General features: G+C 45.2%; 1 protein-coding gene across 2 annotated transcripts in view; it reads left to right on the top strand.

The window, feature by feature from the left end:
• Positions 1-26,978, top strand: part of RHPN2 (rhophilin Rho GTPase binding protein 2) — a 56,622-nt gene that overhangs the window by 21,477 nt on the left and 8,167 nt on the right. For both annotated transcript variants that reach the window (XM_049864266.1, XM_049864267.1), the window contains 9 exons: positions 7,165-7,293; positions 9,096-9,171; positions 14,801-14,878; positions 15,252-15,376; positions 16,417-16,583; positions 19,411-19,598; positions 19,991-20,147; positions 22,678-22,797; positions 25,316-25,510. In XM_049864266.1, the coding sequence (XP_049720223.1) occupies positions 7,165-7,293; positions 9,096-9,171; positions 14,801-14,878; positions 15,252-15,376; positions 16,417-16,583; positions 19,411-19,598; positions 19,991-20,147; positions 22,678-22,797; positions 25,316-25,510 (1,235 nt within the window). The remainder of the gene's footprint in view (positions 1-7,164; positions 7,294-9,095; positions 9,172-14,800; positions 14,879-15,251; positions 15,377-16,416; positions 16,584-19,410; positions 19,599-19,990; positions 20,148-22,677; positions 22,798-25,315; positions 25,511-26,978) is intronic.

Here is a 26,978-nt window from a genome sequence, read left to right as displayed (position 1 = left end):
GTGAAAGCTGAGAAAGGCCACGTTCTTCCAGAAAGGCAGCCCAGTATCGATGAGACCAAGGCTCTGGTCTTAATTCCTAATTTTGGCCAGGTGGTTCTATTCTTGTCCGCTTGCTGTTCCCCTAGTCTGGGCACAGGTGGAGCTGCAGCCCACCCACCATCTTGAATTGGCATACCTTATTTGAGAAGCACCCCCACCCCCATCCGTGAATCTGTGAGAAGTCATTGCCTGTATTAGAAACACAGCAAACTCTAGGAGTCATTTCTCTATCACCTTTGTAACCAAAGATCAGCATTGTAGAAACCAGCCCGAGGCCCTACCTGGCCACCAACCTTTTCCAGAGTGACCCACACAAAGAGATCCACATCCAAAGAATGGCTGATTGATTTGTTGCAAATTCTAAACTGTTGCCAAGCCAAGACGGGGACAATAAGGCAAATCAGTATGGAGAGGTGGAAAAATCAAGAGTTGGTGTTATTTGGAAGCAGGTATTTGGGTGGGGGGCCTAGAATCTAAATTGTTATGTTTAAGTTGGACCCACCCTGCTGCTGAGAACTAGCCTAGCCCACTGTTTACAGAGAGTAGCCTTCACTCTGCCAGGTATTTTTCTATCAACTGAAATTTGTTGAGCTTCCACTACATGGAAAGAATTATGCCAGATTTCAGAAGGAATAAAAGAATTCTAAGGCAAAGGTCATCCCTCCAGGAGTTGTAATAGCTTATCTTGCTTCATTCTAACATATGTGTACAACATGTAAGATTAAAGCATGAGTGATTGAGGAGTTGGGGGCAGGAGGAATAAGAGAGATTTAGCTGTAGATAAGGCTATTTACATGCTATATGGTCTTATATACTTTGTTAGACATGGGCCACAGTTTATCTCTGAGCTTCCTGACAACCAATCTGAGGAAGGGAATGTGTCCTGGGACACAGTTCATATTCATGAGCCAAAAGCAAGCCAGTTGCTATGAAGAAGTGAACCTGTTCTCAATATCAAGGCCTGAGAGAATTTTCTCCCCGGGATCCTCCTGGACATTGTCAGGTGGTGAATCAATCATTTCTTCAATAGCATCTCTGTAGTGTAGGTTTTTACAGACTGCAGGTGTGTGACCCATGGTGTGTAATGCAATCAACTCAGTGGGTTACAAGCATCAAGGTTTTCTTGTTTTTAAGAAAAGTGTATTGGAGTAGAATAGAATATACTGGAGTGCATCACATGGATAGACTATATTGGTGTATGTCTAAGTATGGTTTTGTGAGACTTTTGCTTCAGGGGTGTGTGTTTGTGCGTGTGTGTGTGTGTATACTGTGTTGTGATATGAAGTATTTTTTTTTTTTTTTTGGTGTTAATGGCCAAAAATAAAACATTCCACCAAAAACCAATGATTTTCACCAAGCTGAGCTTCCAGGATCTCATTGCCTAGCTGGGGAGCCCAAGCATGTTGCATGTGTGGAATCTTACAGAGCATTAAGAGGGTGGGCACCAGCATGTGTGCAGCCAGGTTCAAGCGTGTCCTTTTCTCAGGGGCCAGGGCCTAAGCTTGTTTGTAGGTCAAGGAGGAGGAATTTAGTGAAATAAAGGAGAGAGAGAGAAGGGAATAAGTATAAATAAATACTTACATATATATAAACACATGTATACATAAACACCGGGCAGTGTTTTGTTCTGTTGTGCATAGGGTCGCTATGAGTCGGAACCGACTTGACGGCACCTAACAACAACATATACATGAATATACGTATGCATGTATATGTAGGAGCCTCTGGATGGTGCAAATGTTTAAAGCAGTTGGCTGCTAACTGAAAGGTTGGAGGTTTGAGTCCACCCAGTGGCACCTTAGAAGAAAGGCCTGGAGATCTATTTATGAAAAACCAGCTGTTGAAAACACCATGGAGCACGGTTCTACTCTGACACACATGGGATGGCCATGTGTTGGCATCTACTTGATGGCAACTGGTTGGTTGGTTAGTGTGTCTGCATGTCTGTTTCTCTCTCTCTCTATACATATATATTTATATATATGTATAGAGAGAGAGAGATTGATGGGCCCAGATATCTGGCAGGGTGAGGAAGAGCCCCAGTGGAGAGGGCAGACTGGAGGCTGGCACTTTGTTCTCCAGAGGAAAGGTAGAGAGGAGGTGAGCAAAGCGAACAGATGATAGGTGGCTGGATTTTCATCAGCTAAGGAGGGGTCAGATACTCACAGTCTTGCTGGCTGGCTGGAGACTTTGGCTGTCGAACCTCAGGTTTCCTCATCTGTAAAATGAGAACAACTATGAGTATCCACTTGGAAGAAATGAGGCAACGATTTGACAGGATAGTTCATGAAAATGTGCTCTGCACAGACCTGGCATGTCATAAGGGCTCAGGTTGTTAGTTGCCATCAAATCAGCACCGACTCATGGTGACCCCATGTACAACATGGTCCTGCGCCATCTTCACGATCGTTGGTATGCTTGAGGCCATTGTTGCAGCCACTGTGTGTTTTGAATGCTTTCCAACCCAGTGGGCTTATCTTCCAACATTGTGTCAGACACCATTCTGTTGTGGTCGGTAGAGTTTTCATTGCCTAATTTCTGTCTTAGTCTGAAAGCTCTGCTGAAACCTGTCCACCATGGGTAACCCTGCTGGTATTTGAAATATCCGTGGAATAGCTCCCACCACCACAGCATCAAGCAAAGCCACCACACACAGTATAACAGACCAACAGACGGGCTGTGGAAGGGCTCAGTACTTGGTTATTGTTACTGTTATTTTTGTCGTGATTCCTAATCTGTAAATTGAGGAAGCATCTATAGTATCTTTGAGTAGATGTCAAAACCTCTGCTTGGAAACTTGGGTGGAGTTTGTTCCTTTATATTGCTGAATGCAGTCCCACTGTATGGATATACCACATTTTTCTTATTCATTGGACATTTGGATTGTTTCCACTTTTTGGCAATTATGAGTACTCTGCTACTATGAACATTTATATACATATCTTTATGTGGACGTATGTTTTAATTTCTCTCTTGTGGATTCCTAGAAGTGGAATTGCTGGGTTGTATAGTAAGTTTGTGTTTAACATTTTTAGAACCCACTAATTTGTCTTTCAAAGTGGCTGTACCATTTACATTCAGCAATGTAGAGGGTTCCAGTTTCTCCACATTCTCACTAACAGTTGTTGTCTTTTTTATTTGAGCCAGTCTAGGGGGTGTGTATTGGTATGGTCATTATGGTTTTAATTTACGTTTCCCTAATGACTAATGATACTGAGCATCTTTTCATGTGCTTATATTATGTATCTTCTTTGGTAAAATGTCTATTCAGATCTTTTGCCCATTTTTTAAAAATTGAATTTTTTTTAAACTTTATTATTTAATTCTCCCAGTCTGTGGCTTCTCTTTTCATTTTGTTTATGGTGTCTTCTGAAGCATGGATGTTTTTAATTTTGACAAAGTCCACTTCATCAATTTCTTCTTTTATGGATTATGCATTTGAATAACTAAGAATACTTTGCCTGACCGAAGGTCATAAAGATTTTCTCCTATGTCTTCTTCCAGAAGTTTTAGAGGTTTTTTAGCTTCTACACTGACGTCTCTGATCTATTTTGAGTTCATTTTTATGTTTGATATGAGATTTACATTGAGGTTCATTTTTTGGCTATGGTGCAAACCTGAGACTACTTGTTCTTGGAAAGGCTTGCTTGCAAGGTTGGCTCTTGGCTGGCATCTGGACATAGATTTCAGGAGAGCTCTCACCATAGGAAACCCTGGTGGCGTAGTGGTTAAGTGCTATGGCTGCTAACCAAAGGGTTGGCAGTTCGAATCTGCCAAGCACTCCTTGGAAACTCTATGGGGCAGTTCTACTCTGTCCTATAGGGTCGCTATGAGTAGGAATCGACTCGACGGCACTGGGTTTGGGTTTCTCACCATCAAGTGAACACCATTGAGTGGTTTACCGTGTTTAAAGTGAGGCAGCGGTGGTTTAGAGGTAGAATTCTCCACCTTTGATTACGGAGACCCAGGTTCAATTCCTGGCCAGTGCTTTGCATGTGCAGCCACCACCCATTTGTCAGTGGAGCCTTGCGTGTTGCTACGATACTGAACAAGCTTCAGTGGAGCTTTCAGACTAAGACTAGGAAGAAAGGTCTGGTGATAAATGTTTCTAAAAAATCAGCCAGTGAAAACCTATGGATCACAATGGTCCTGTCTGCAGCCAATCATGGGGATGGTGCAGGACCAGGTAGCATTTCATGGGGTAGTTGCGCGTGGGGTCATCGAGGGTCAGAGGCTGACTCAGTAGCTGCTAAAAACAACAGCTGTGTCTAAACTGTTGGTTCAAACTATGTGGCTTATGGGTAATGTGGTTTATGCTGAACACCTGTTTTCCTTCTGGGAGTCTGGAATTTTGGAACGTGCTAGGCAGAAGGTACCTTTGTGACCAGCCCTCAGTAAAAATCCCGGTTACTAGTTTCTGATGATCTTCCCTGGTAGATAAGATTTCACGTGAGTTATCACAGCCCATTTCCATAGGAACTAAGCACGTCTTGTGTGACTCCAGTGGGAGAGGGCTCTTAGAAGCTTGTCGCTGCTTTCTTCTGGACTTTGCCTCAGGTACCTTTCCCTCTGCTAATTTTGCTTTGTGTTCTTTCACGGTGATAAATCATGAGTACGACTGTATGCTGAGTCTTGTGAGTCCTCCTGGCAGACCACTGACCTTGGGAGTGGTCTGGGGACTCTGACACTCTTATGGATATCCAGTTGCCTCAGCAGCATTTATTGAAAAGACTATCCTTTCTTCGTTGAATTTTCTTGATAACCTTTGTCAAAAACCAGTTGACCATAAATGTAAGGATTTATTTTTGGACTCTCCCTTCTGTTTCACTGCCTGCCCTTGTGCTAATACCTCACTGTCTTAATTACTGTGGCTTTATAGTAAGTTTTGAAATCAGATAGCCAAAGTCCTCCAATTTTGTTCTTCTTTTTCAAAATCGTTCTCACTTTTTTAGGTCCTTCACATCTCCATATAGATTTTAGGGCCAGCTTGGCAATTTCTCTACTAAAAAGCTTACTGGGGTTTTGATTGGGATTGTGTTAAATCTGTCGATCAATTGGGAAGAATCGACATTTTGACAATATGGAGTCTTGCAGTCCATAAACACAGAATGTCTCTCCATTTAATATCAGCAAATCGTGTCATTCTAGTGTACATGTCTTATGTTTCTTTTTGTTAAATTTATTCCTAAGTATTTTATTCTTTTTGATGCTATTGTGAATGGGATTGTGTTCTTAATTTCATTTTAAGATTATTCATTGCTGGTCTATAGAAATAAGTTGGTTTTTTATATTGATCTTATAACCGTGACCATGATAAATTTACTAGTTCTCGTATTTGTAGATTTTGTGGGATTTTCTACATATAGGATCATGTCATCTGTGAATAAAGACAGTTCTACTTCCTTTCCAATCTGGATACCTTTATTTCTTTATTTGCCTAATTGCTGCTGGCTTGGACTTTCAGTACAGTGTTGATTAAACCAAACCAAACCCGTTGCCATCAAGTCGATGCCGACTCATAGCAGCCCTGTAGGACAGAGTAGAACTGCCCCATAGAATTTCCAAGGAGTGGCTGGTGGATTTGAACTGCTGACCTTCTGATTAGCAGCTTGAACTCTTAACTACTGCACCAACAGTGTTGATTAGGAATGGCAAAAGTGGACGTCCTTGCCTGGGTCCTGATTGTAAGGGGGTAAGTAGTCAGTCATTCACCGTTAACTATGGTGTAGGTCCCTTTATCAGGTTGAGTATATTCTCTTTTATTCCTAATTTGTTGAGTTTTTTCTTCATTGTGAATGTGTTTGGATTTTGTCAAGTGCTTTTCCTCCCTGCATTTATTGAGACCATTGTGTGTGTTTGTTCTTCATTCTATTAATACGGTATATAACATTATTCCTGGAATAAATCCCACTTGGTCATAGTGTATAATCCTTTTTATATGTTGCTAAGTTCAGGTTGCTAATATTTTATTGAGGATTTGAGTGTATATATTCCTGTGGGATATTGGCCAGTTGTTTCATTTTCTTGTGATGCCCTTCTCTGGTTTTGGATCAAGATAATACTTTCCTCATAAAGTGAGTTAGGAAGTGTTTCCTCTTCTCCATTCCCATCCATTTCCTTTTAAGGGAATAATTTATGGTCTTTTAGGGGTGACCAGGAGCAGTCCTCTCTCCTCGTCTTAAGACTAATTCTTCGTAGAACTGTCTTAGGATTCATGTCTGGCATCTCGGTGTCGCTTGGTGAGTCGGATGCCCAGCGTCTCAAGACACCTTATCTGATCATGTCTGGCACTCACCTGAGGGGGGTACATGCTAACCTGGCAGCTATGAGGCTTGGCTGAGGGTGCTTCTCTCCCCCCACCTCTCTTTTTCTTTTTTTCCTTTAAATTTGATTTATTTCGTCGTTGAAAATATACACAGCAAAACATGCCAATTCAACAGTTTCTACATGTACAACTTAGTGACATTGATTGCATTCTTCAAGTTGAACAACCATTCTCACCCTCCTTTTCTGAGATGTTCCTCCCTCACTAACATAAACTCACTGTCCCCTAAGGTTCCTGTCTAATCTTTTGAGTTGCTGTTGTCAATTTGATCCCATATGGATAGTTCTTTAAAGAACATAATGCTCAAGGCAGATCTTTTTTTTTTTTAACTTGTTAAGCTGGACTACTGTTTGGTTTTAAGAAGACTTCAGGGGATATTTTTGGTTCAAGTTTCAAAGATTATCTCGGGGCAGTAGTTTCAGGGGTTTATCCAACTTCCATGGCTCCAGAAAGAATATGAAATCTGTTCTGCATTTTCCTCCTTTTGATCCAGATTCTTCTATGGAATCTTTGATCAAAATATTCAGTAATGGCAGCCAGGCACCATGCAGTTCTTCTGGTCTCATGGCAAAGGAGGCAGTTGTTCCTGGAGGCAATTAGCCACACATTCCAGATCCTCCTCCTATTCCTGGCTCTCCTTCTTCCTATGTTGCTCCAGGTGAATAGAGACCAATTGTTGTGCCTTGAATGACCGCTTGCAAGCTTTTCAGACCCCAGGCACTATGCAGTGAACTAAGAGGTAGGACAGAAACACTGAACACTTTATTAGGCTCATAAACTTCCCCCTTCTCTTTTAACAGAGCCGCCACGAACCACAAGGTGCGGGAGCAGGTGCGCCTGGAGCTGAGCTTTGTCAACTCAGATCTGCAGATGCTCAAGGAAGAGCTTGAGGGGCTTAACATCTCAGTGGGAGTCTATCAGAACACAGAGTAAGTGGGCAGTGCTTCTTCCTCATGCTTTCTGAGCCTCAGAATATGCCTGCATTAGGGCTGGTTGCCCTCCCGTCTTCCTTCTTCCCAAAGTAGTTTGTTTTCTTAGCACGTTCGATCTTTAAACACTCCTGTGAGGTAGGCAGTGTAGAAATGATCTCACCTTTGGGAGGACAAAACCCAGGAAGGCCTGAGATCACATAGAAAGCTACGTGAGAGCCAAGATTGTGCTGGGGAGCTCTGGCATGGAGCCTCGGGACCCTTGCTGCTCCTCTTGCCTGGATGGTCACCAGGAAGAACAGAGCTGCCTCTGCCCCGTGTGGGGTGAGGACAGGCGGGCACTGGGGCCCTGGGGGAGACAGGCATGGCCTGTCCTCATCTCCCTTCTTCCCTGCTGGCTTTGGGAAGCCATGCTCCCCTGTTGGGTCTCACCTGCTTTTAGGACAGCCCAGTTCTTTTTCTCTGCCTCAGGGGCAGTTTCTACTTAGAGCTGTATTGTCTACTCACCCTGCCCAGCATTGCTGGCCTTCCCCCGGGCTGAGCTAAGCAGCCAAGGAGGTCTCCTGTTACAGGCCAGGGAGCTAAATCCCTGTTTGCAAAACATGGCCTGAGCCCATTTCATTTCCTGTCGGCCCTGGCCCTAAGGATGTAGGGCTCAGAGAACGCTCCCAGAGGACCTGTGGGGTTACTGAATGGTCAGTGGTGGGTAGCCGTGGGCCAGAGCCTAGCTCTGTGCTGGGAGCTAGGAGCACATAGATGCTGGATGGGGCCCCTGCCCTCAAGGGGTTCCCTGTGCAGGTAATGGGACCCCCTAGAGCAACAGACTCCAAAGGAAGAAGCCGCCAAGAGCTTCTGTTGTGAGCGTGGGGTGCAGTGGACTCACTGCAGTGCAGGGGGGCAGATAGGGTTTGGGACTGACAGGGGTTAGGCCCAGTGTGGCAGGGCAGTGTATCCAGGTAGGGGAGCTGACTCGGTGCACAGCAGGCTCTCAACAGTTACTGAAAGGAGGATTACGATCTGACGGGTAAGTCAGGGCCAAGATTGTGTATTAAGCTGGGTAGTCCAGAAGTCATAGGGAGTTGTGGTCTATTTTAGATCAGGGAGGACATAAGTAGAGTCCTCTCTGTGGAAAATTAACCTGTCAGCTACGTGTAGATTGTCATGAGGAGGGAGATGGGCTTGAGTTGGGCTGGCGAGGGAAGGCTGTGGGTTGCAAAGTGGCTGGGTTACCGAAAACCAAACCAAACCCATTGCCATCGAGTCGATTCCAACTCATAGCAACCGTGTAGGACAGAGTAGAACTGCCCCATAGGGTTTCCAGCAAGCAGCTGGTGGATTCGAATTGCTGATCTTTTGTTGAGCAGCCAAACTCTTAACCACTGTGTCACTAGGGCTCCAGTGGCTGGGTCAGGGTTGTTCATACAGCTTGTTATGTTTCTTACAGGGAGGCGTTTACGGGTTGGAGTTGTCATACACCTTGCTGTGTTTTTTACAGGGAGACGTTTACAGGTTAGGGTTATTCATACACCTTGTTGTGTTTCTTACAGGGAGATGTTTACAGGTTAGGGTTATTCATACATCTTGTTGTGTTTCTTACAGAGAGACGTTTACAGGTTAGGGTTATTCATACACCTTGTTGTGTTTCTTACAGGGAGACGTTTACAGGTTAGGGTTGTTCATATGCCGTGTTGTGTTTCTTACAGGGAGATGTTTACGGGTTGGGGTTCCTACACCTTGTTGTTTCCTACAGGGAGGCGTTTATAGGTTAGGGTTGTTCATACACCTCGTTATGTTTCTTACAGGCAGGCGTTTACAATTCCCCTGATTCCTCTCGGTCTGAAGGAAACAAAGGACGTTGACTTTTCAGTCGTTCTCAAGGTAAATCTCTAAGCAACAGGCGCTGGACTCAAAGATTAAAATGGAAATACGGAAATTGTGTATCCCTTGCAGTGGCCTTAGGCTTCTTCTTCTGAGAGACAGTGATTTCTGCGGGGTGACCCTGGTCCCTCTTGGAAGCTCCACAGGGAACCTCACGCATTTCTCTCACATCCTTGCTTTCGGCTTTGATGACCCCTAAAGGGCGGGAAACCCAGGCCAGCCCTATATCCCCCCAAGTAGGCCAAGTCAGAGGGTATGTGTGTGGACGTGATTTGGAATTTAAAAATTGTATCCTATTTTAGTCTCTTTTTTCATAAACTTTAGAACCGACTTAGGCCATGTTTTTGGAAGGATAGCTAATGTTTTACCCCCAGCACTTTATTATGTTAATTTCCAAACTTAGAGAAGAATTGAAAGACTGTTGCAATGAACCCCTGTGTATTCCCTACCTAGCTTCTACTGTTGACATTTTATTGTAGTTGCTTTAGTGTGTACCCGTCGACCTGTGGGTCCCTGTACCTATTCGTGAATCCATCTTTTTTTTTTTTTTTGGATGCATTTCAAAGTAAGTTGCAGATGTTGGTTCAGTACTCTGAAGGAGTTTAAGAACTAGAGTTTTGGAGTTTTTTCCTCTCTAATTCCTTGTTTCCAAATTTGCTTCTTTTTTAATAACAGCTTAGTGAGATATAAGCTATGTACCATTTAAAATATACAGTATTTGGTCTCCTCTTACCCGTGTGTGTCTCTGGCAAGCAGCCTGGCCTCCTCACATGAGGTGGAGATTCGTAGGCTCACCTGTGCCGGCACTGTGCTCAGTGCTGGTGATGTCACAGGTGTTGTCTCTGGGGCTGTGGTTCTGTGGGGTGGGGTTACTTTCAGACCTGGTAGATGTGAGAAGAGAAAGATCCTTCAAAGGAGGAGGCACACAGGAGAGGCAGTGCCCCCAGCTGGGGTCAGGAGGCCTCTCTGTGCCTGGACCGCCTTCCTCTCTCTCCCTGTGTTTGACTCTCCAGCTCATCAGACTGGGTTTTAATGAATCAGTTCAAACATCCACTTAGGAGAAGACAGAGGTGATGAAGTGGAAGGCAGTACCTGTCTCTGAGCTTTCCAGCACAGGCTTGGTGTATAGGACTGAATCCCAGTGTCATGAGAAAGAATTCAAATATTATTTTCCTTTCCATACTGATCCTGTTGGTTGACTCATCTTAGACTAATCTTAGTTTAAAAATATATGAAATTTTGCTACTGTAAAATTTGTCCTTATAAAAGTCATCCGTTGCTACTTTGAAAGCTCAACTGACACCCCCATTCTCGAGCCAAACCAAAAAAACCAAACCGGTTGCTGTTGAGTCAATTCCAACTCATGGCAACCCCGTGTGCGTCAGAGTAGAACTGTGCTCCACAGGGTTTTCAATGGGTGATTTTTTGGAAACAGATCACCAGGCCCTTCTTCCAAGGAGCTTTTGGGTGGGCTCCAACCGCCAGGCTTTCGGTTAGTAGCCGAGCACATTAACCGATAGCTTCACCCGGGTACTCCCCATTCTCAAGCAGAGAATGTGAGCTCCCTTGCCCAGGGCCCTTTTAACTGCTTCCTTAGCACTGCTAACCAGAAGCCTGGAGGTTGGAGTCCACCCAGAGGCTCCTCAGAAGAAAGGCCTTGGTGATCTGCTTTAAAAGAATCAGCCATTGAAAACACTACAGAGCACAGTTCTACTCCGATACACACGGGGGCGCCGTGAGTCGGAGTCAGTGGACAGCAACTGGGGGAGGTGGTGGTGGTTCAAACCAGGCCTGGGCCCTGCGAGCTTGGGGTTTATTTTAGAGTTTGAGAAGAAGAATTGGCAGTTTTGCAAGACCCAGGATTACCAGAAATTACTTTCTGGGTAGAATACAATTCAGCAGCTTTCTGCCAACACTTCTTTGGCTGCCTGAAGTTTTAGATGTGACGCTTCCATGAGTCTCTGAATTTGTGGTAATTCATGTGTCTGGGGAAACCGTCTTCAGTTACTTTTGTAAAATAGTTTCTTTAAGATTTAGATTGTTGCTTAGCGTCGGAGCTGCAAGAGTGCAAGCATTTTAAAGAGAGACTCTCCCAGAAACTTAGGGACTTTATGGGCATGTGTCACGTGCTGAATTCCACATGAAAGCAAGTAAAAGAGCCAACTGTGTTCAGCTAAGATCTCACAACCATGTCATTTTAGCCCCAAAGGGACTCTACCGATGTCAGTCATACAAAAATAGGAATGGAAGGGGGGCTTTGTTTTTTCCCTTCCACGTTTGGGCTTGAGAGTAACCCAGGCAGGCACCACAGAAGTGGTTTGGCCAGCTTAATTAGGGCAATTTAAGTTGTCTTTCAAATCAGAGAGCTCATGTAATAACGTTTGTCAGTAAAGCTTCCGGATGTGATTTTGTCCTCTTTTAAATAAATGGGCTTTGAAACAGCTACGTTAAAAAGCACTATTAAATACCGTTGCCAGAGAATTCAAATTGTCTTCGTGCTTTTAAATAGAGTTTTATTTATTTATTTTGATCAAGAACATTGATGTAGAACATTCAGAAAATACCAAGACATGTAACAATCACTCACAGCCCCATCACTCCTTCCCCACTGAGCTGTGTAACTTGCTCAAATTGCTTAATCTTTGGAGGCCCTGGTCCCATCCCCAAATCAGGGTACTTGCCTCACGAGGGTATTGTGAAGGTTGGACAAGACATATATACTAAAAGCTTAGCATGATGTCTGCGTGTACTGACTGACTAACCCATAGACGTCGAGTTGATTCTGATTCATAGCGACCCTGTAGGACAGAGTACAACTGCCCCGTAGGATTTCCAAGGAGCAACTGGTGGATTCGAACTGCCGACCTTTTGGATGGCAGCCGTAGCAGTATACCACCAGCGTGTAGTTGGTGCTAAACAAGGTAGCTGTTGTTTCCATTATTTAAAAAACCAAACCAAACCCACTGCCGTCAAGTCGATTCTGACTTATAGCGACCCTATAGGGCAGAGTGGAACTGCCCCGTAGAGTTTCCAGGGAGCGCCTGGCGGATTTAAACTGCCAACCTCTTGGTTAACAGCTGTAGCACTTAACCACTATGCCACCAGGGTTTCCTCCGTTATTTAAGCAATTCTCAAATGCTAGTTTGTTATGAGCGGTCCTCCACTGAGCATTTTTGCACACTTGATGTGGATTTGGCAGGTCAAAGATAAATCTTTTGCCGAATGACTCACCAGAAGTGGTCCTGTCTTTCATTTCTACACTGAGTATTAATCATTTTGATTTAAAAAAAAAAAAAACATTTTTTAAAAATCTATCTTAAAATAGTGATGTAATAATGTCTTAATTTATTACAGTTTGCATTTCTCCAGTTAGTACTGGCGTCGAATATATTCTCACATGCTTATTTGCCGCTTACATTTTCTCCTTTCTCAAAGTCCCGTTTCTATTCTTTGCTCACTTTTCCATACTGTTGTTCTGATTTCTTATAACCAAACCAAAACCACACCCTTCGTTGCTGAGTCGATTCTGACTCATAGTGACCCTGTAGGATAGAATAGAGCTGCCCCATAGGGTTTCCAAGGAGCGGCTGGTAGATTTGAACAGCCAGCCTTTTGGTTAGCAGCTGAGCTCTTAATCCTTTATGTATTAAGGATATTAACCCTTTGCTATGTATAATACAAATATTTCTCCCAGTATATTCTTTCCTTTAACTTTGCTTATACAAACAATAACCAGTTAGAAAGATATACATATTTTTTGCCATGCAGACTTTTATGTTATTAACTTACTGGTTCTTTCCTTTATAATTTCTGCAGTTCTGCCTTTGATGATACATTCTGAAAGGCATGCTCCACACCAAGGTAGCATGGATATTTCAATCTAGTTTCTTCTAATGCTTTGTTGTTGAGTTTTTAACATTCAATCTATCTGGAAGTTATTTTGCAGTAAAAAGCAAGGTGGAGGGCTATAACTTTTGTTTTCCCCCCAACAAACGGTTAGCCACTTTCTCCCAAACCATGTTTTAGGAGTTAATCAGTTTTGCTCCTGCTCTGTGCCAGGGGAGGCATCAACAGACCCCCCCCCCCAACTCTATGGCTTCCTACTGAGTGTGGCCAAGGGGAGGAGCGCCAGCAGGAGGTCAGAGGGTAGGAGGAGAGGGAACCAAAAACCACTTTCCTTCTGGGGGACTCAGATTCATGGCAATCCCACATGTCAGAGTAGAACTGTGCTCCATAGGGTTTCAATGGCTGATTTTTTGGGAAGTAGATCTCCAGGCCTTTCTTCCAAGGTACCTCTGGGTGGACTTGAACCTCCAACCTTTTGGTTAGCAGCCGAATGGGTTAACCATTTGCATCACCCAGGACTTGCCCCTTACACTACTCTCATTTTATTTTCCTATAATACTTGCCATCTTCAAATATACTATATTCGTGCTTCTCAAATTTTGGTGATCCCCAGAAATTCTGAATTGGTAGTTTCCGGGGGGCTGTTAGCTGACATTGAACGGAAAGAAATGTTGCCCGTGCATGAGCTGCAATGGCCAGGAATCAAACCCAGGTCCCTGGCACGGAAGGCGAGAATTCTACCACTGACCCACCACACCTGGACTGTCTTCTAATATACTGTATAATTCACTTCTTTCTTATGTTTGTTTTTTATTTTCTGTCTCACCTTGTAGAATAGAAGCACTCCATGAGGGTAGGGATCTTTTTTTTTTTTCGTGCTTTAGATGAAGGTTTATAGAGCAATTTAGTTTCTTGTTAAACAATTAATACACGTATTGTTTTGTGACACTGGTTGCCAAACCCATGATGTACCAGCGCTTTCCTTTCTTGAACCTGGGCTCACCGTTTCCATTCGTCCAGCTTTCCTGTCCCCTCCCGCCTTCTCGTCCTTGCCTCTGGGCCGATGTGCACATCTAGTCTCGTACACATGGTTCAGCTACATGTATTATTGTTTGTTTTATGGGCCTGTCTAATCTTTGGCTGGAGGGTAACGAGGGCAGGGATCTTGTCTCTTTTGTTCGCTGAGATAGTTTAAGGACTTAGGAAAATGCCTAGCACATAGTAGGTGCCCAAGAAACATTTGTTGAATGACTGCATGAACTAACGGCAGTCTTCAAACACTGGGCTGTGGAGTTGGCCCCTCACCAGGGTGATTCATTTGTGGAAGTGCCCAGAGTTGCTCACTCAGAGGCTCCCATCACAGACCCTGAGGGTAGCGTGGCCGTAACAGTCCCCGGAACACGAGTCTCCTTTTCCAGGAAGACCCCGTGCCCAGGTACTGAGGCAGCCCGGAGCACAAAGGTCTAAGCCCCAGAATATCTTGTGACGTTTGCCCAAATTGTTTAATATACGGGTCACTTAGCCACGTTACAAAGACGTTTTTAAGTAAAAAAATAACTTCAACTTTTCTTTTTCCTAAAGCAAAAAAGGCAAGATTTTAAAAAGATACATATTTATATTTAAGAAAATAAATCCAACCACTCAGAAAATCGCTGTAGTGTACAATTGCTTATAAGTTTTCCTTTTATTCTACATACATTTTTGAAAGGCGGTATTATTATTGTTTTATGCACTTATGATCTTGAATCACGTCTTTTACTTTCTTATCTTGTTTTTCATAAAGGATTTTATCCTGGAACACTACAGTGAAGATAGCTATTTACATGAAGATGAAATCGCCGATCTTATGGATCTGAGACAGGTAAGTGTTTGTGTGCAGCAGGGCGGGTGGCTGCCACCTGCTTGTTGACTCTTCAGAATATCCCATCCCTGCCCACCGGTTATAGAATCTTAGGTGGTCAGGGTGAGAGGGAGGGACTGTCAAAACCATCTATTCCACTTGTTACATAAGAAAACCACAGAAGGAGAGACACTTGCCCGGTGGTACATCCAAAGCTGGCTTCCAGGACTCTTGATTCTGTGTCAAGCCCTTCCCACTCCTCCTTGAGTTCACGATCCCAGCTGTGGGGCCCAAGATCCACAGAAACAGCGAGAGACGCCTGGAGCATGTAGGAAGGGGCCGTCTGCTGTGTCCACTTATCTGCTCACCCTCTCTGGGGTTCTTCTCGTTTTAGGCTTGTCGGACGCCCAGCCGGGATGAGGCTGGTGTTGAACTGCTGATGAGTTACTTTATCCAGCTGGGTTTTGTGGAGAGCAGATTCTTCCCACCCACCAGACAGATGGGGATCTTGTTTACATGGTAGGTACTGAGTTCCTGCTGGTGTTTCCCACGTCAGCCATAGTTTCAGCTCCTTGGCACCACAGATGCTCCTCTGTAGACTGGCTGTCCTTTTTCACTGCAGCCCTGTCTTTTCTAAATTGCTGCGTTTATACAGGAAAAGCCCAGAGAGACGTCAGGAAATTGGCATTTATTTATGAAGGGGATCTGCAGGGGGAAGGCACCAACCAACCTTGCCTTCTTGCTTCTCAGAACAAGTGAGCCCAGAAGGAGAGGCATTTTTCCTTCTCATTTTATAGTTGGGGAACACCAGGATTCTGAGGTGGAATTAACAAGAAGCCAGATTCTTGTCCCGGATGGGACGAGGGTAGGAATTGAGTTTTTTCCCCAAAACAAGAGCACCAAACAGAAATACACAAAATTTTAAAAAGTGAAGCAGAACACCTGATTCTTTTCTGGGACTAGTGTTTTCAGGATTAGTATTATTGAAATGCTTGGGAAGTAGTGTACCTGTTCTCTGAGTGGACTTGGGAGTGTGGCTGTTGGGAGAGTAGATCCTAGCAGCTCGGAGCATACTCAGAATTAAAGTTGACCACGGAGACAGCTACCAGCGCCTTTCTTTTGGAAAGGAAAGGCTGATGACGTTTCATAAAAATGCACTTATTGACCTGCACTGGTGAGAATGCTAAAGATGATTTCTTCTTAGACTTGAATTAGGAGGGCGCTCCCCCTCTGCCTACCCCCGGCTGACTTGCAAACTTGATAACAAATCCTGAATCTTAAGACTTCGGGAAAAATTATGATGACTGAATAACTGCTATATTTCATTTAGGAGCAGCCACATTAAAAAAAACACCAATAAACTTTCTTTTTGCATGCATTGGTGAGGTTCTTCATGAAGGATGAGGGCCTGCCACCTCACTCAGAAAACAGCACCTCACTACATGTGCATCTTTTCGCCATTCATTTAAGAAACTAATTTTGTCAAGTTATTTTCACGATAAGGTGGATATTAACTAGCCAAGTCATCCCTATTCTCAAAGCATGTTTCTTTTAAATAGGTACGACTCCCTCACTGGAGTTCCGGTCAGCCAGCAGAACTTGCTACTGGAGAAGGCCAGCGTTCTGTTTAACATTGGAGCCCTCTATACACAGATTGGAACCCGGTGCAATCGGCAGACACAGGCTGGGCTGGAGAGTGCCATGGATGCCTTTCAGAGAGCTGCAGGTATGTCTCTGCAGGGGCAGGGTCTGTGGGTGCTCCTCACCCCCACACTTGGACACAGGAGCCTGCAAGGCCAGACCAGTTTCCACCGAGAGAAGTGCTTAGTGGTTCAAATCCTGCCGTCTCCATTTCCATATGGCTTATGGTACATAGTGAATCCTGTAGTTAACGGTTAATCTTTTCCAAATGAGTGGCCACAAGAATCCAGTGAACCAACACAATATTGAAAAAAAAAAAAACAGAATAAGTATTCCTGAATGGTGAAAATGTAGGCTTTTTTCTCTTTTATTAAGTATGCCTTATCAGTGCCTATTGCTATCTGCCCTTTTAGCGTTATTCCACGATGTTTGCCAACCTGAGGTTGCTGCTCTGCCCTTGTATCAGGTGATGCCTACAAGTGCTTAATGAGCCTATCATCTTCTCTGGGACTTACAAACCCATTCTCATTTGAACTTCTTTTTCTCAGCCAGTCACCACTGCAGCCCATCTTGGTATGAGCCAGGTAGAGGAGGAATGCAGTTTAGCAGCAGAGGACAGGGCCATTGAGGGGTGGGGGGAGTCCCCGCAGACCTGGTGCAGACACCCAGGGAGGCTCACATGTGCCTGAAGGTTCTATCTGGCGTACCTCTAGCATGGTCTATGTCCAGCCAGACTCAGGATAGGGGACTGTAGGCAAAAGCAGGGGCAGAGTGCAGACCACAGCATAAGCCCCTCATCTGGCTCAATAGCACTCTTGCTTTGGTACTTAGCCTTGTCATTCTGCCTTGGCAGGATAGCTCTGGAGGAGAACCTTTCTGGGTACTTTACTTTGCTCTACAAGGCTGCGAAGTACTGTAGCCCTTGTCATTTTGGCTAAACATGGAATTTGTAAAATGATTGTATCTCAGGACTTCTGCAGACTCCACGAGGGAGTCGATTTGGTTTACTGTAAATCTCTCTCTGGGCTCATCTTTCTTTCTGAAGGATCTTAGTGAAGGATAGGAGGAGCAGGACAAGGATAGGACTTGTCTCCAAGATTATGGAGGTGGTGAGAGAAAGCTTCAGAACCTCAGAGAGTGAGTGAGCCTCCAGGGTGCAGTCCGCCTGCAGAGCTGGGTTGACCCTAATCCTTTTATGGGGTAATTTATGCTCTGCCACAAAACCAGAGGAACCAGTTGGATGGGATTCATGTCAGAGATTATATTTCAGCTCCAGATTGATTGTCAGTTAATTCTCTGACAGTTAATTTTCAAAACTATAAAAAAATCAGCTGGGGGCCAGAGCGTGAAAGTGTCTATGGGACTGGGCTGAATTAATCTTTCCTGCGGTCCTGGGGGATTCCAGAATTTCTGGATATCACCCTATGAGCCCCTCAGTTGTCCTGCCTGCTTTCTGCTTTCCTGAGTTGCATTCCTCACAATTGTTCCAGGTGAGAGGAATGGGGGAAAAACAAAAGAATAAAACAAACCCATTGCCATTGAGTCGATTCCGACTCCTAGTGACCCTATAGGACAGAGTAGAACTGTCCCAGAGGGTTTCCAAGGAGTGGCTGGTGGAATGGAAGGCAGATAGAATCGCCAGGACATAGGAGACTGGTTTCTCTGCTTAACAGGGTTGTAGCCATCTTGGAAGAGAATCTGATTCTTTTTATTTATTTTTTTTAGAGGCTTGAAACAACATCATTTTATTATCTTACAGTTTCTGTAGCTCAGAAGTCCAAACTTAGCTTAGGTGGATTCTCTCCTCAGGGTCTCACACAGCTGGAGTCATGGTGTTGACTATGGCTACTGTCTTATGATACTTGAGGTTCTCTTCGAAGGTCGTTCAGATTGTTGGCAGAATTAAGTTTTTTGAGAGTGTAAGACCGAGGTCCCCGTTCTTTTTTTTTAGTAATTTATTTTATTTTTGTTGTTATGGAGAATATACACAGCAGAACATACACCAATGCAACAGAGTCTATGTGTACAATTCAGTGATGTTGATTATATTCTTTGAGTTGCACAACCATTCTCACCCTCCTTTTCTGAGTTGTTCCTCCCCCATTAACATAAACTTCCTGCCCTCTAAGGTTTCTGACTAATCTTTTGAGTTACTATTGTCAATTTGATCCTACATAAAACCCGAAAAACCAAACCCACTGCCGTCAAGTCGATTCCAACTCATAGCGACCCCGATAGAGTTTCTAAGGAGCTGCCTACCTCTTGGTGAACAGCTGTAGCACTTAACCACTACACCGCCAGGGTTTCCTGATCCTATATAGATAGATCCTAAAAGAGCACAAAGCTCAAGGCAGACAGTCTTTACTAGTTAAGCTAGACTAGTGTTTGGTTTTAAGAAGACTTCAGGGAATGTTTTTGGTTTCAGGTTTGGAGTTTAAAGATTACCTAAGGGCAATAGCCTCCGGAAAGTCTGGAGTCCACGGGATTTTGAAATTCTCTGCGGCATCTTCTATAGATGCTTCAATCAAAATGTTCAGTAATGGTAGCCGGGCACCATCCAGTTCTTCTGGTCTCATGGCAAAGGCAGTTAGCCACACATTACATTTCCTCCTCCTTTCTCTGTTGTTCCAACGGGCCCTGTTCTTTTGCTGGTTGAGGACCAGGGCCCTCCCTGAGCTTTTAGAAGTTGTCTGCAGTTCCTTGGCACATGGCCCCTTCCGTGGGACCTCGGTACTTGTACTCTCCGACTCCTTATATTTATGACCCCTAGACCCAGATGAGAATATGATTTCTTAAGATATACCCTAGGACAGCAGTTTTATATCTTTGTTTCTATCTTTTTCTATACTTCTGAGCAGCACGGTGAAATAAATATGTTCCCCAACTAATGTGCAAAAAATGTACAATTCCAGGGGTTTTAAACTACCTGAAAGAGACCTTTACTCATACTCCAAGTTACGACATGAGCCCTGCCATGCTCAGCGTGCTGGTCAAAATGATGCTCGCACAAGCCCAGGAATGCATGTTTGAGAAAATCTGCCTTCCTGGGATCCAGAATGAGTTCTTCATGCTGGTGAAGGTGGCTCAAGAAGCTGCCAAGGTAAGGCTTCCCTGTTCCTGAGACTTCCTGGGGGTGGGGGGGATACATTACACAGGAGCACTGGCGGCAGCGGGGGCTCTGCCCGCGGCCTGGGCAGCATGCCCACCCTGGCCAGGCACCTGGTTTGTGTTTTCTTGGCAAGTACTGGTGTTTCAGATATGGGTCACTGATTCCGTCTGCAGCTTAGCCTAAAACCAGCATAATGACAGCTGCCTGAGTCCCCTGTTAACTCTGGCACTGACAGCATGGGGAGCCCTTGGAGTTGCTCCCAGATTCTGGAGCAGCCTTCTGGCAAGGGCTGCTGTAGGAAAGAAAGGGCTCTTTTACTACAGGTCTGGGGGCACAAGGACCCCTGGGCCAGGCTCCCCCTCCCAATGTCCCCTCTATTTCAGGTGGGGGAGGTCTACCAGCAGCTGCATGCAGCCATGAGCCAGGCACCGGTGAAGGAGAACATCCCCTACTCCTGGGCCAGCTTGGCCTGCGTGAAGGCCCACCACTATGGGGCCCTGGCTCACTACTTTGCCGCCATCCTCCTCATCGACCATCAGTGTGAGAAGCGGGGACACGGGGGTCTGGGGCTTGGTCAGGGTTGTGGTTTTGCTGTCTCTGGGGGTTTCTGAGCTGAGAGAACTGTCGGTCTGCCTTGGAGATGCTCATAGCCTGAGGGTAGAGGATGGGATTACATATTGACCCAGGCAACTGTCATACCCGCTAGGGTGGGATGAGTGGTGCTTGCCGCCGAGTCAATTCCAAGTCATGGAGACCCATGTGTGTCAGAGTAGAAATGTGCTTCATTGGGCATTGGGCTTTCTTTTTTTTTTAATTTTTTATTATTGTGCTTTAGGTGAAAGTTTACAGCTCAAGTTAATTTCTCATACAAAAATTTATACACATACTGTTTTGTGACCCTAGTTGCAATCCCTACAACGTGACAGCGCACTTCCCCTTTGCACCCCGGGATTCTTGTGTCCGTTCAACCAGTTCCTGTCCCTTCCTTCCTTCTTATCCTACCTCCCAGCAGGAGCTGCTCATTTGGTCTCATGTATCTGATTGAACTAAGAAGCACATTCCGTCCGAGTATTACGTCCAGTCTAACTTTCGTCTGAAGACTGGGCTTCAGGAATGGCTTCATTTCTGGGTTAACAGAGTGTCTGGGGGGCCCTAGTTTTGGGGGTTCCTCCAGTCTCTGTCAGACCATTAGGTCTGGTCAGGGCATTGGGTTTTTAATGGCTAATATTTCAGAAGTAGATCTCCAGGCCTTTCTTTTGAAGTGCCTCTGGATTTGGGATTATAAAGTCTTGCCATGGGAGAAGAGGGGATAGCTTTAACTCTGCCTGGGGTATAGCAGACAGCTTCATGGGGGTGACTTTTCACCTGTAACTTCGAATAGGTCAGGACTAGGGTGAGGCACTTGCCTTAGGCTCAGAATTTAAGGGAATGCTGAAAATCTCAATAATGAAGGTAACTTTTTTTTTTTTAATGGGGTAAAATATAGCATAAAATTTGCCCTTTTAATCATTTTTAAGTATATAGTTCAATGGCATTAACTACATTTCCAGTGTTGTACAACCATCTCCACTATTTCTAAAACTTTTCCATCACACCAAACAGAAACTCTGTACCCAGTAAGTGGTAACTCCCCACTACTCCATCCCCCAGCCTCTGGTAACCCCTGATCTACTTTCTGTCTATGAATTTGTATAAATAAATAACATTGTAATGTAATATTTAAAAAATAAAAATTAATGCAAAAAACCCCATCCTGATCAAACTTCTAAATAAAGCCAGTAATCAGTAACAGTGCTGTGCCGAGCCATGTTGGAGCCCAAGGCAAAAAAGATATTTTGGTATTCTGCTCTTCGTGGATTTTTTTTGCATTAATTTTTTTTAATTGTACTTCTAGATGAAGGTTTACAGAACAAACTAGTTTCTCATCATATAGTTAGTACACACATTGTTCTGTGACATTAGTTACCAACCCCACAACATGTCATCATTCTCCCTTCTCAACCTAGGGCTCCCTATTACCAGCTGTATTAATTTTGATATTTTAAAAATAGCACTAAAATATAATGTATCTTGCTTGACTACTGAGCTTTTGGCACCTCCTTAAATTTTGAGCCTGAGGCAAATGCCTCACTTGCCTCACACTAATCTTGGCCCTGATCTAGAGGATGGGTGAGATTTGTGTTATAATTAGTATTAATGAAGGGAACCCCACAGAGTAAGTAAAAGGATAGACTCGGGAGCCAGACAGCCTGGGTTCAAATCTCAGCTTTGCCATGTATTAGCTGTGTGATCTTGGGCAAGTTACTTAGCTTCTCTGTACCTCAGTTTTCTCATCTGTAAAATGAGAACTTACCTCAGAGCTGATGGGAATAACTAAATTAGTGTCTATATGCAAAGCTAAGTAGTGCCTAGTACATAGTAGGCTCTCTGAAAGTGTTAGCTGCTACTACTAGTATTATTCTATGGTTAGTAAGGGGGACAAGACAGGTAAATGAAAATATAGTGCCTCGGTAATGGCTGTAGAGACAGAATGAGGCAGCAGTTGGTTGTAGCTGGTGGTCATGGATATGTCATGTGGACGTGATCCATATCTCAGAGGCAGTGACTTTGAACTCTGAGTAGGGTTTTTCCATCTGAACAAGGAGGTAAAGGAAAGCTAAAAGCAGAGGAAACTGAGCAAAGGAGTGTTGGTGAGGTTAGAGAGTGAGATGCAGGCCCAGGAGGATGACGCTGGGGCTGGGAAGGGTCCTTTGTTACGGGTGTGGAGGCCACCATAGGCTTTCATGCAGGGCAGCAGCAGGATCAGGTCTATGCTGAAGGTTTCATGAGGTGGGGGACTTGGAAAAGCTAGAATGTGGAGACTCAGTACCAAATCACGAACCACTAGAGTGTGCCTGGCCCTGAAAAGCCCCTGGTTAAAGGCTTATGGGTAGGATTGCCTAGGGTGTGTCCAGTGGTGGAAAGTAGACCCATTTACCGAAATGTCTTGTAAAACTGGCACTTGAACCAGAGGAAAGGAACCCATAGCCATGTCTATGAGAGAGGACTTAACTGGTGGTTTCTGTTGCAGTGAAGCCTGGCGCAGATGAGGACCACCAGGAGAAGTGCCTGTCCCAGCTCTATGACCATATGCCCGAGGGACTGACACCCTTGGCCACACTGAAAAATGGACACCAGCGCAGACAGCTGGGTGTGTATCAACCCCGGAACCTGTGCCAGGGCTGGCTCTCGAAAGATGAGGGCATCCAGATCTCCATGCTCCCCGAGGGAGATCAGTGTTATCGAGGTCACCCTGGATTCAGTGACTGTGAGGCACATTCTCTAGCCTTGAAGGGCCTCCAGAGCCATGTTCTCCCGGGTTCCACAAGGACCAGGCATCCTGCAGGGTAGCCAGAGCTTTGGCCACCTCCCAACACCCTAATGGTCCACAGGATGACCCTTGGAAGGACACATGTGTTCATTTTCTTATCCACAGCTTCATCACCAAGAGCACCTAAGAACCAGTTATGAATTATCGTAGTTGCTCTCTGCCATGTCAGTTATGAATTATCACAGTTGCTGTCTGCCATGTCTCAAAGTGAATATCTCTTTCCATATCAAAACCTGAATTCTTCTACCACCAAATCCTGCCCACCCTCCAAAACACACACCATTTCCCTACCTCACTGATGGCAGGAGCTTAGGCCAGACACATAGGCGTCACCATCCTCCCTGTCCTTCTTTCTCACCCTCCATTTGATTAGCGAATCCCATTGGCTGTACCTAAAAAACATATCCTGAATCCAACCACCTGGTCCAGGCCATACTTACTTAGCAAACATTGACTAACTCAACCCTCACAATAGCACTGTCAGAGAGGACTAGTATGGTCCCATTTTATAGTTGAGGAAACGGAGGCACAGAGAGGTTACGCAACTTGCCAGCTTTTTGCAGGGGCCTCATTGCAGGTCTCCCTGCTTCCCTCTGTGCTGCTTCACCATCTGTTCACATGGGCCAAATCGCATCAGTTCTCTGCTCATTCCCTAATGGGCTCCCATCTCACACAGAGTAGGAGCGAGAGTCCTCATCCTACGCTTGTAAGGTTAAGCATGCCCTGACCCCTGTTCCTCTCTGACCTCATGGCCTCCTTCTCTCTTGCCATCACTCCCTTCAGCCACACCCAGCTCCCAGCTCTTGAACACCTGCTCCTGCCCCGGGGCCTTTGTACTTCCTGTCCTTTCTTTCAGGACCACTCATCTGTCAGATATCCTTGTGGCTGCTTCCCCACTTCCTTCAAGGCTCTGCTCTAAAGTTACCTTATCAGAGGCCTGCCCTGGTCACATACTAGAGGCTAGCAGCTTCCCACCCCTGGTCTTCTCTTACCACATCTGCCTGCTCTGCCTGGCTTTTCTCTATGACCTTATTGCCACGTCATCCATTACGTATCTCGTTGTCTGTTAATTATCTATCTTCACCCACCAGCCTGTGAGCTCCATGAATGCAGGGAATTTTTTTTTTTATTAAACAAATCCACAATTTTATTTATTTTCAGTAAGTTTAAATCCTTGAGGTGTACAGCATCACATGGATCCTGTGTCTAATGGCCTTAGCAGGAAGGCTGCTTTGGAATTTTTTTTTTATTATTGTGCTTTAAGTGAAAGTTTACAAATCAAGTCAGTCTCATACAAAAATTTATAAACACCTTGCTATATACTCCTCATTGCTCCACCCTTAATGAGACAGCACACTCCTTCCCTCCACTGTCTCTTTTTGTGTCCATTTGGCCAGCTTCTGACCCCCTCTGCCCTCTCATCTCCCCTCCAGACAGGAGCTGCCCACATAGTCTCATGTGTCTACTTGATCCAAGAAGCTCATTCTTCATCAGTATCATTTTCTATCACACAGTCCAGTCCAATCCTTGTCTGAAGAGTTGGCTTTGGGAATGGTTCCTGTCTTGGGCTAACAAGATCTGGGGACCGTGATCTCCAGGGTCCTTCCAGTCTCAGTCAGACCACTAAGTCTGGTCTTATGAGAATTTAGGGTCTGCATCCCACTGCTCTCCTGCTCCCTCAGGGGTTCTCTGTTGTGTTCCCTGTCAAGGCAGTCATCAGTTGTAGCCGGGCACCATCTAGTTCTTCTGGTCTCAGGCTAAAGGCTGCTTTGAAATTTGGCAGGAACTGTGCCACTCTTTCCATGGGCGCCAGTTACCCTTCCTCAATTACTCTGGTTTTGTTAGGTTTGCCACCAGGAATCATTGTGTTCTTCTTTGCTTTGTACACATAAGCACATCTCTTGCCTAATAGAATTCAGTTTCATCTCAGGCATAAACACCTTAAATTTTGAGGAGACATGTGTTCTCCCTCTGGTTCCGGATATCCTGTTTATATCCAGCAAAAATAGCCTTGGACCACAGCTTTCCAGATATTTGCTGGTTTAGAAGTTCTGTTCCCAGGAGGCCTCCACAGGCTCCAAGATGGTGGAAAGGGGTTGAGGGGGCTGTTTTTTGTTCATTGCTTTATCTCTCTTGCCTAGAACACTGGGTAAATGTTTATCGAGTGAATGAGGGAAAATCTCACAAACACAAGTAAGCATATTACACATTCACTGAAGAGAGGCTTAAGCAGTCCGGACAGATCCTCAGAAAAGAGAATGTTCACATTCTTGGGCAGATCCTTGGGTACTTCTCGATATGTTCACATTTGCAATTGAGGAAACATGTCACTTGGCAGGGAAATCGCATCTGCGCAAAGCCATTGTCCACCATGAGGAGTCCGTGAGGGAGGCCAGCCTGGGCACGAAGCTCCGCAACATTGAGGTGCTCCAGGAGGTGCTTTCCGTGGCGCATCAGCGCTCTCGGCTCAAGTATTCCCAGCACCAAGAGGACGATGACCTGCTGACCTTAATCGATGCTCCTGATGTTGTTTGTAAGTGACTGAGGCTGATTGTCTGGTGTGTGGACGCCTGTGTTATGTATAGAGTGTGGCCTGTGTAAGAGTCGGCGTGCTCTGGGTAAACACAGCCTTTATTTGCTCATCCTGTAGGGGGTTGGGAAACTCTCTGTGTCCTGGGCACCAGGAGAGCTGCAGAAGTGAGTGAGCGAGGTGCTGCTCTTGCTTTGGAGTTTTTGTCTAATTCCCAAATCCTGGCTATCTTTATGGTCGTTGTCTTCATCACCCACTTTGTACCATCTGATGCTGCAGACTGCCCTCTCGCCCTCCACACTCCACCCTTGGTGTCCAGGACACACTACCATCTTGGTTCTGTTCCCACCTTCCTGAGCCCTCTCTCCATCCGCTTTGCTGGCTGTTCTTGCTCTATCCTAGCCACCCCTCCTGGCATTCTCTAAGGGTCTATTCTACCTGTTTTCTTTCTCTAGACTCTCTTCCTTAAAGCCTCATGACCTCCTATGGGGTTTCAGCCATCACCTCTAGCCAGAAGACTCCTAACCTTGGTGTCTTTGCCAGACTCCACACCCACCCACATTTCCAGCTGCTTTCTGGGAAGCTGCACTTAGCTATCTGTCTTTTACCTCTAACTTTAGTTTTTAAAACCAAATGCACCATTGTTTCCTCTCCGAGTCTTGTTCTTTTCTGTCTTATCACCACCATCATTCTCTAACAGCTCCAAGTGCTGAGCACTATCCTGGGTTCAGGAATACCAACAGGAACTAGACAGCTGTTGCTGACCTTGGCAAGGTGGTGGTCAGCTCTGCCCAGGAAGGGGGAGTGGAAGGCCTCCCCCAGAGATGACTTTGCAGTGAGGAATCACAAGGATCTTTCCAGAAGAAGTTAGGGTAGGTGGTGAAGGATAGTCCAGTTGAGGGAACTACCTTTGTGCATGCCTCCCCGCCCGCTTCTTACACCTCTGGCCTCAGCCTCTAGGACTCCACCCTGATTTTTATAGACCAGCTTCTTAAAGACAAAGTCCTGCTCAGGGTAGAATCCTGGGCTTGCTCTGTACTACTGTTCGCTATGATTTGTTGAGGATTTGGGGTCTGTCAGGCATGACACTAAGCACCCCATGGATACAGAATCTCATTCAGCCTTCCCTCCAACTCTGTGAGGGAGATGGTAGTATCCTCCTCCTTTTAAAGAGGAGGAAATAAAGGCTTAGGGAGATTAAAGTAGTTGCCCTGGGTGACCAGCCTGGTGTAAGTAGTGGGAGCAGGAATGGTGCTGGGGGTTTTCCCCACGGGCACTGTAGCCAACTCCTTGGCCCCAGTGTGCTCTGTGGCCAGGAGGGTATGGGGGGACACAGCTCTGGCCAGGCTGTCGGTGAGGGTGGTGCTACCCTTGCTGCGGACGAGCAGCCTGCCTGATCTCAGTGCTGTGCCAAGCAGCTTGTAAGAAGCCACAGACTCAGCCTGTGAGTTAGATGAGTGTGTTCTACCTT

This window comes from Elephas maximus, chromosome 21, assembly GCF_024166365.1.
Source record: "Elephas maximus indicus isolate mEleMax1 chromosome 21, mEleMax1 primary haplotype, whole genome shotgun sequence".
Lineage (NCBI taxonomy): Eukaryota > Metazoa > Chordata > Mammalia > Proboscidea > Elephantidae > Elephas > Elephas maximus.
The sequence above is the reverse complement of the archived record's forward strand: the minus strand, read 5'-3'. Positions and strand labels throughout refer to the sequence as shown.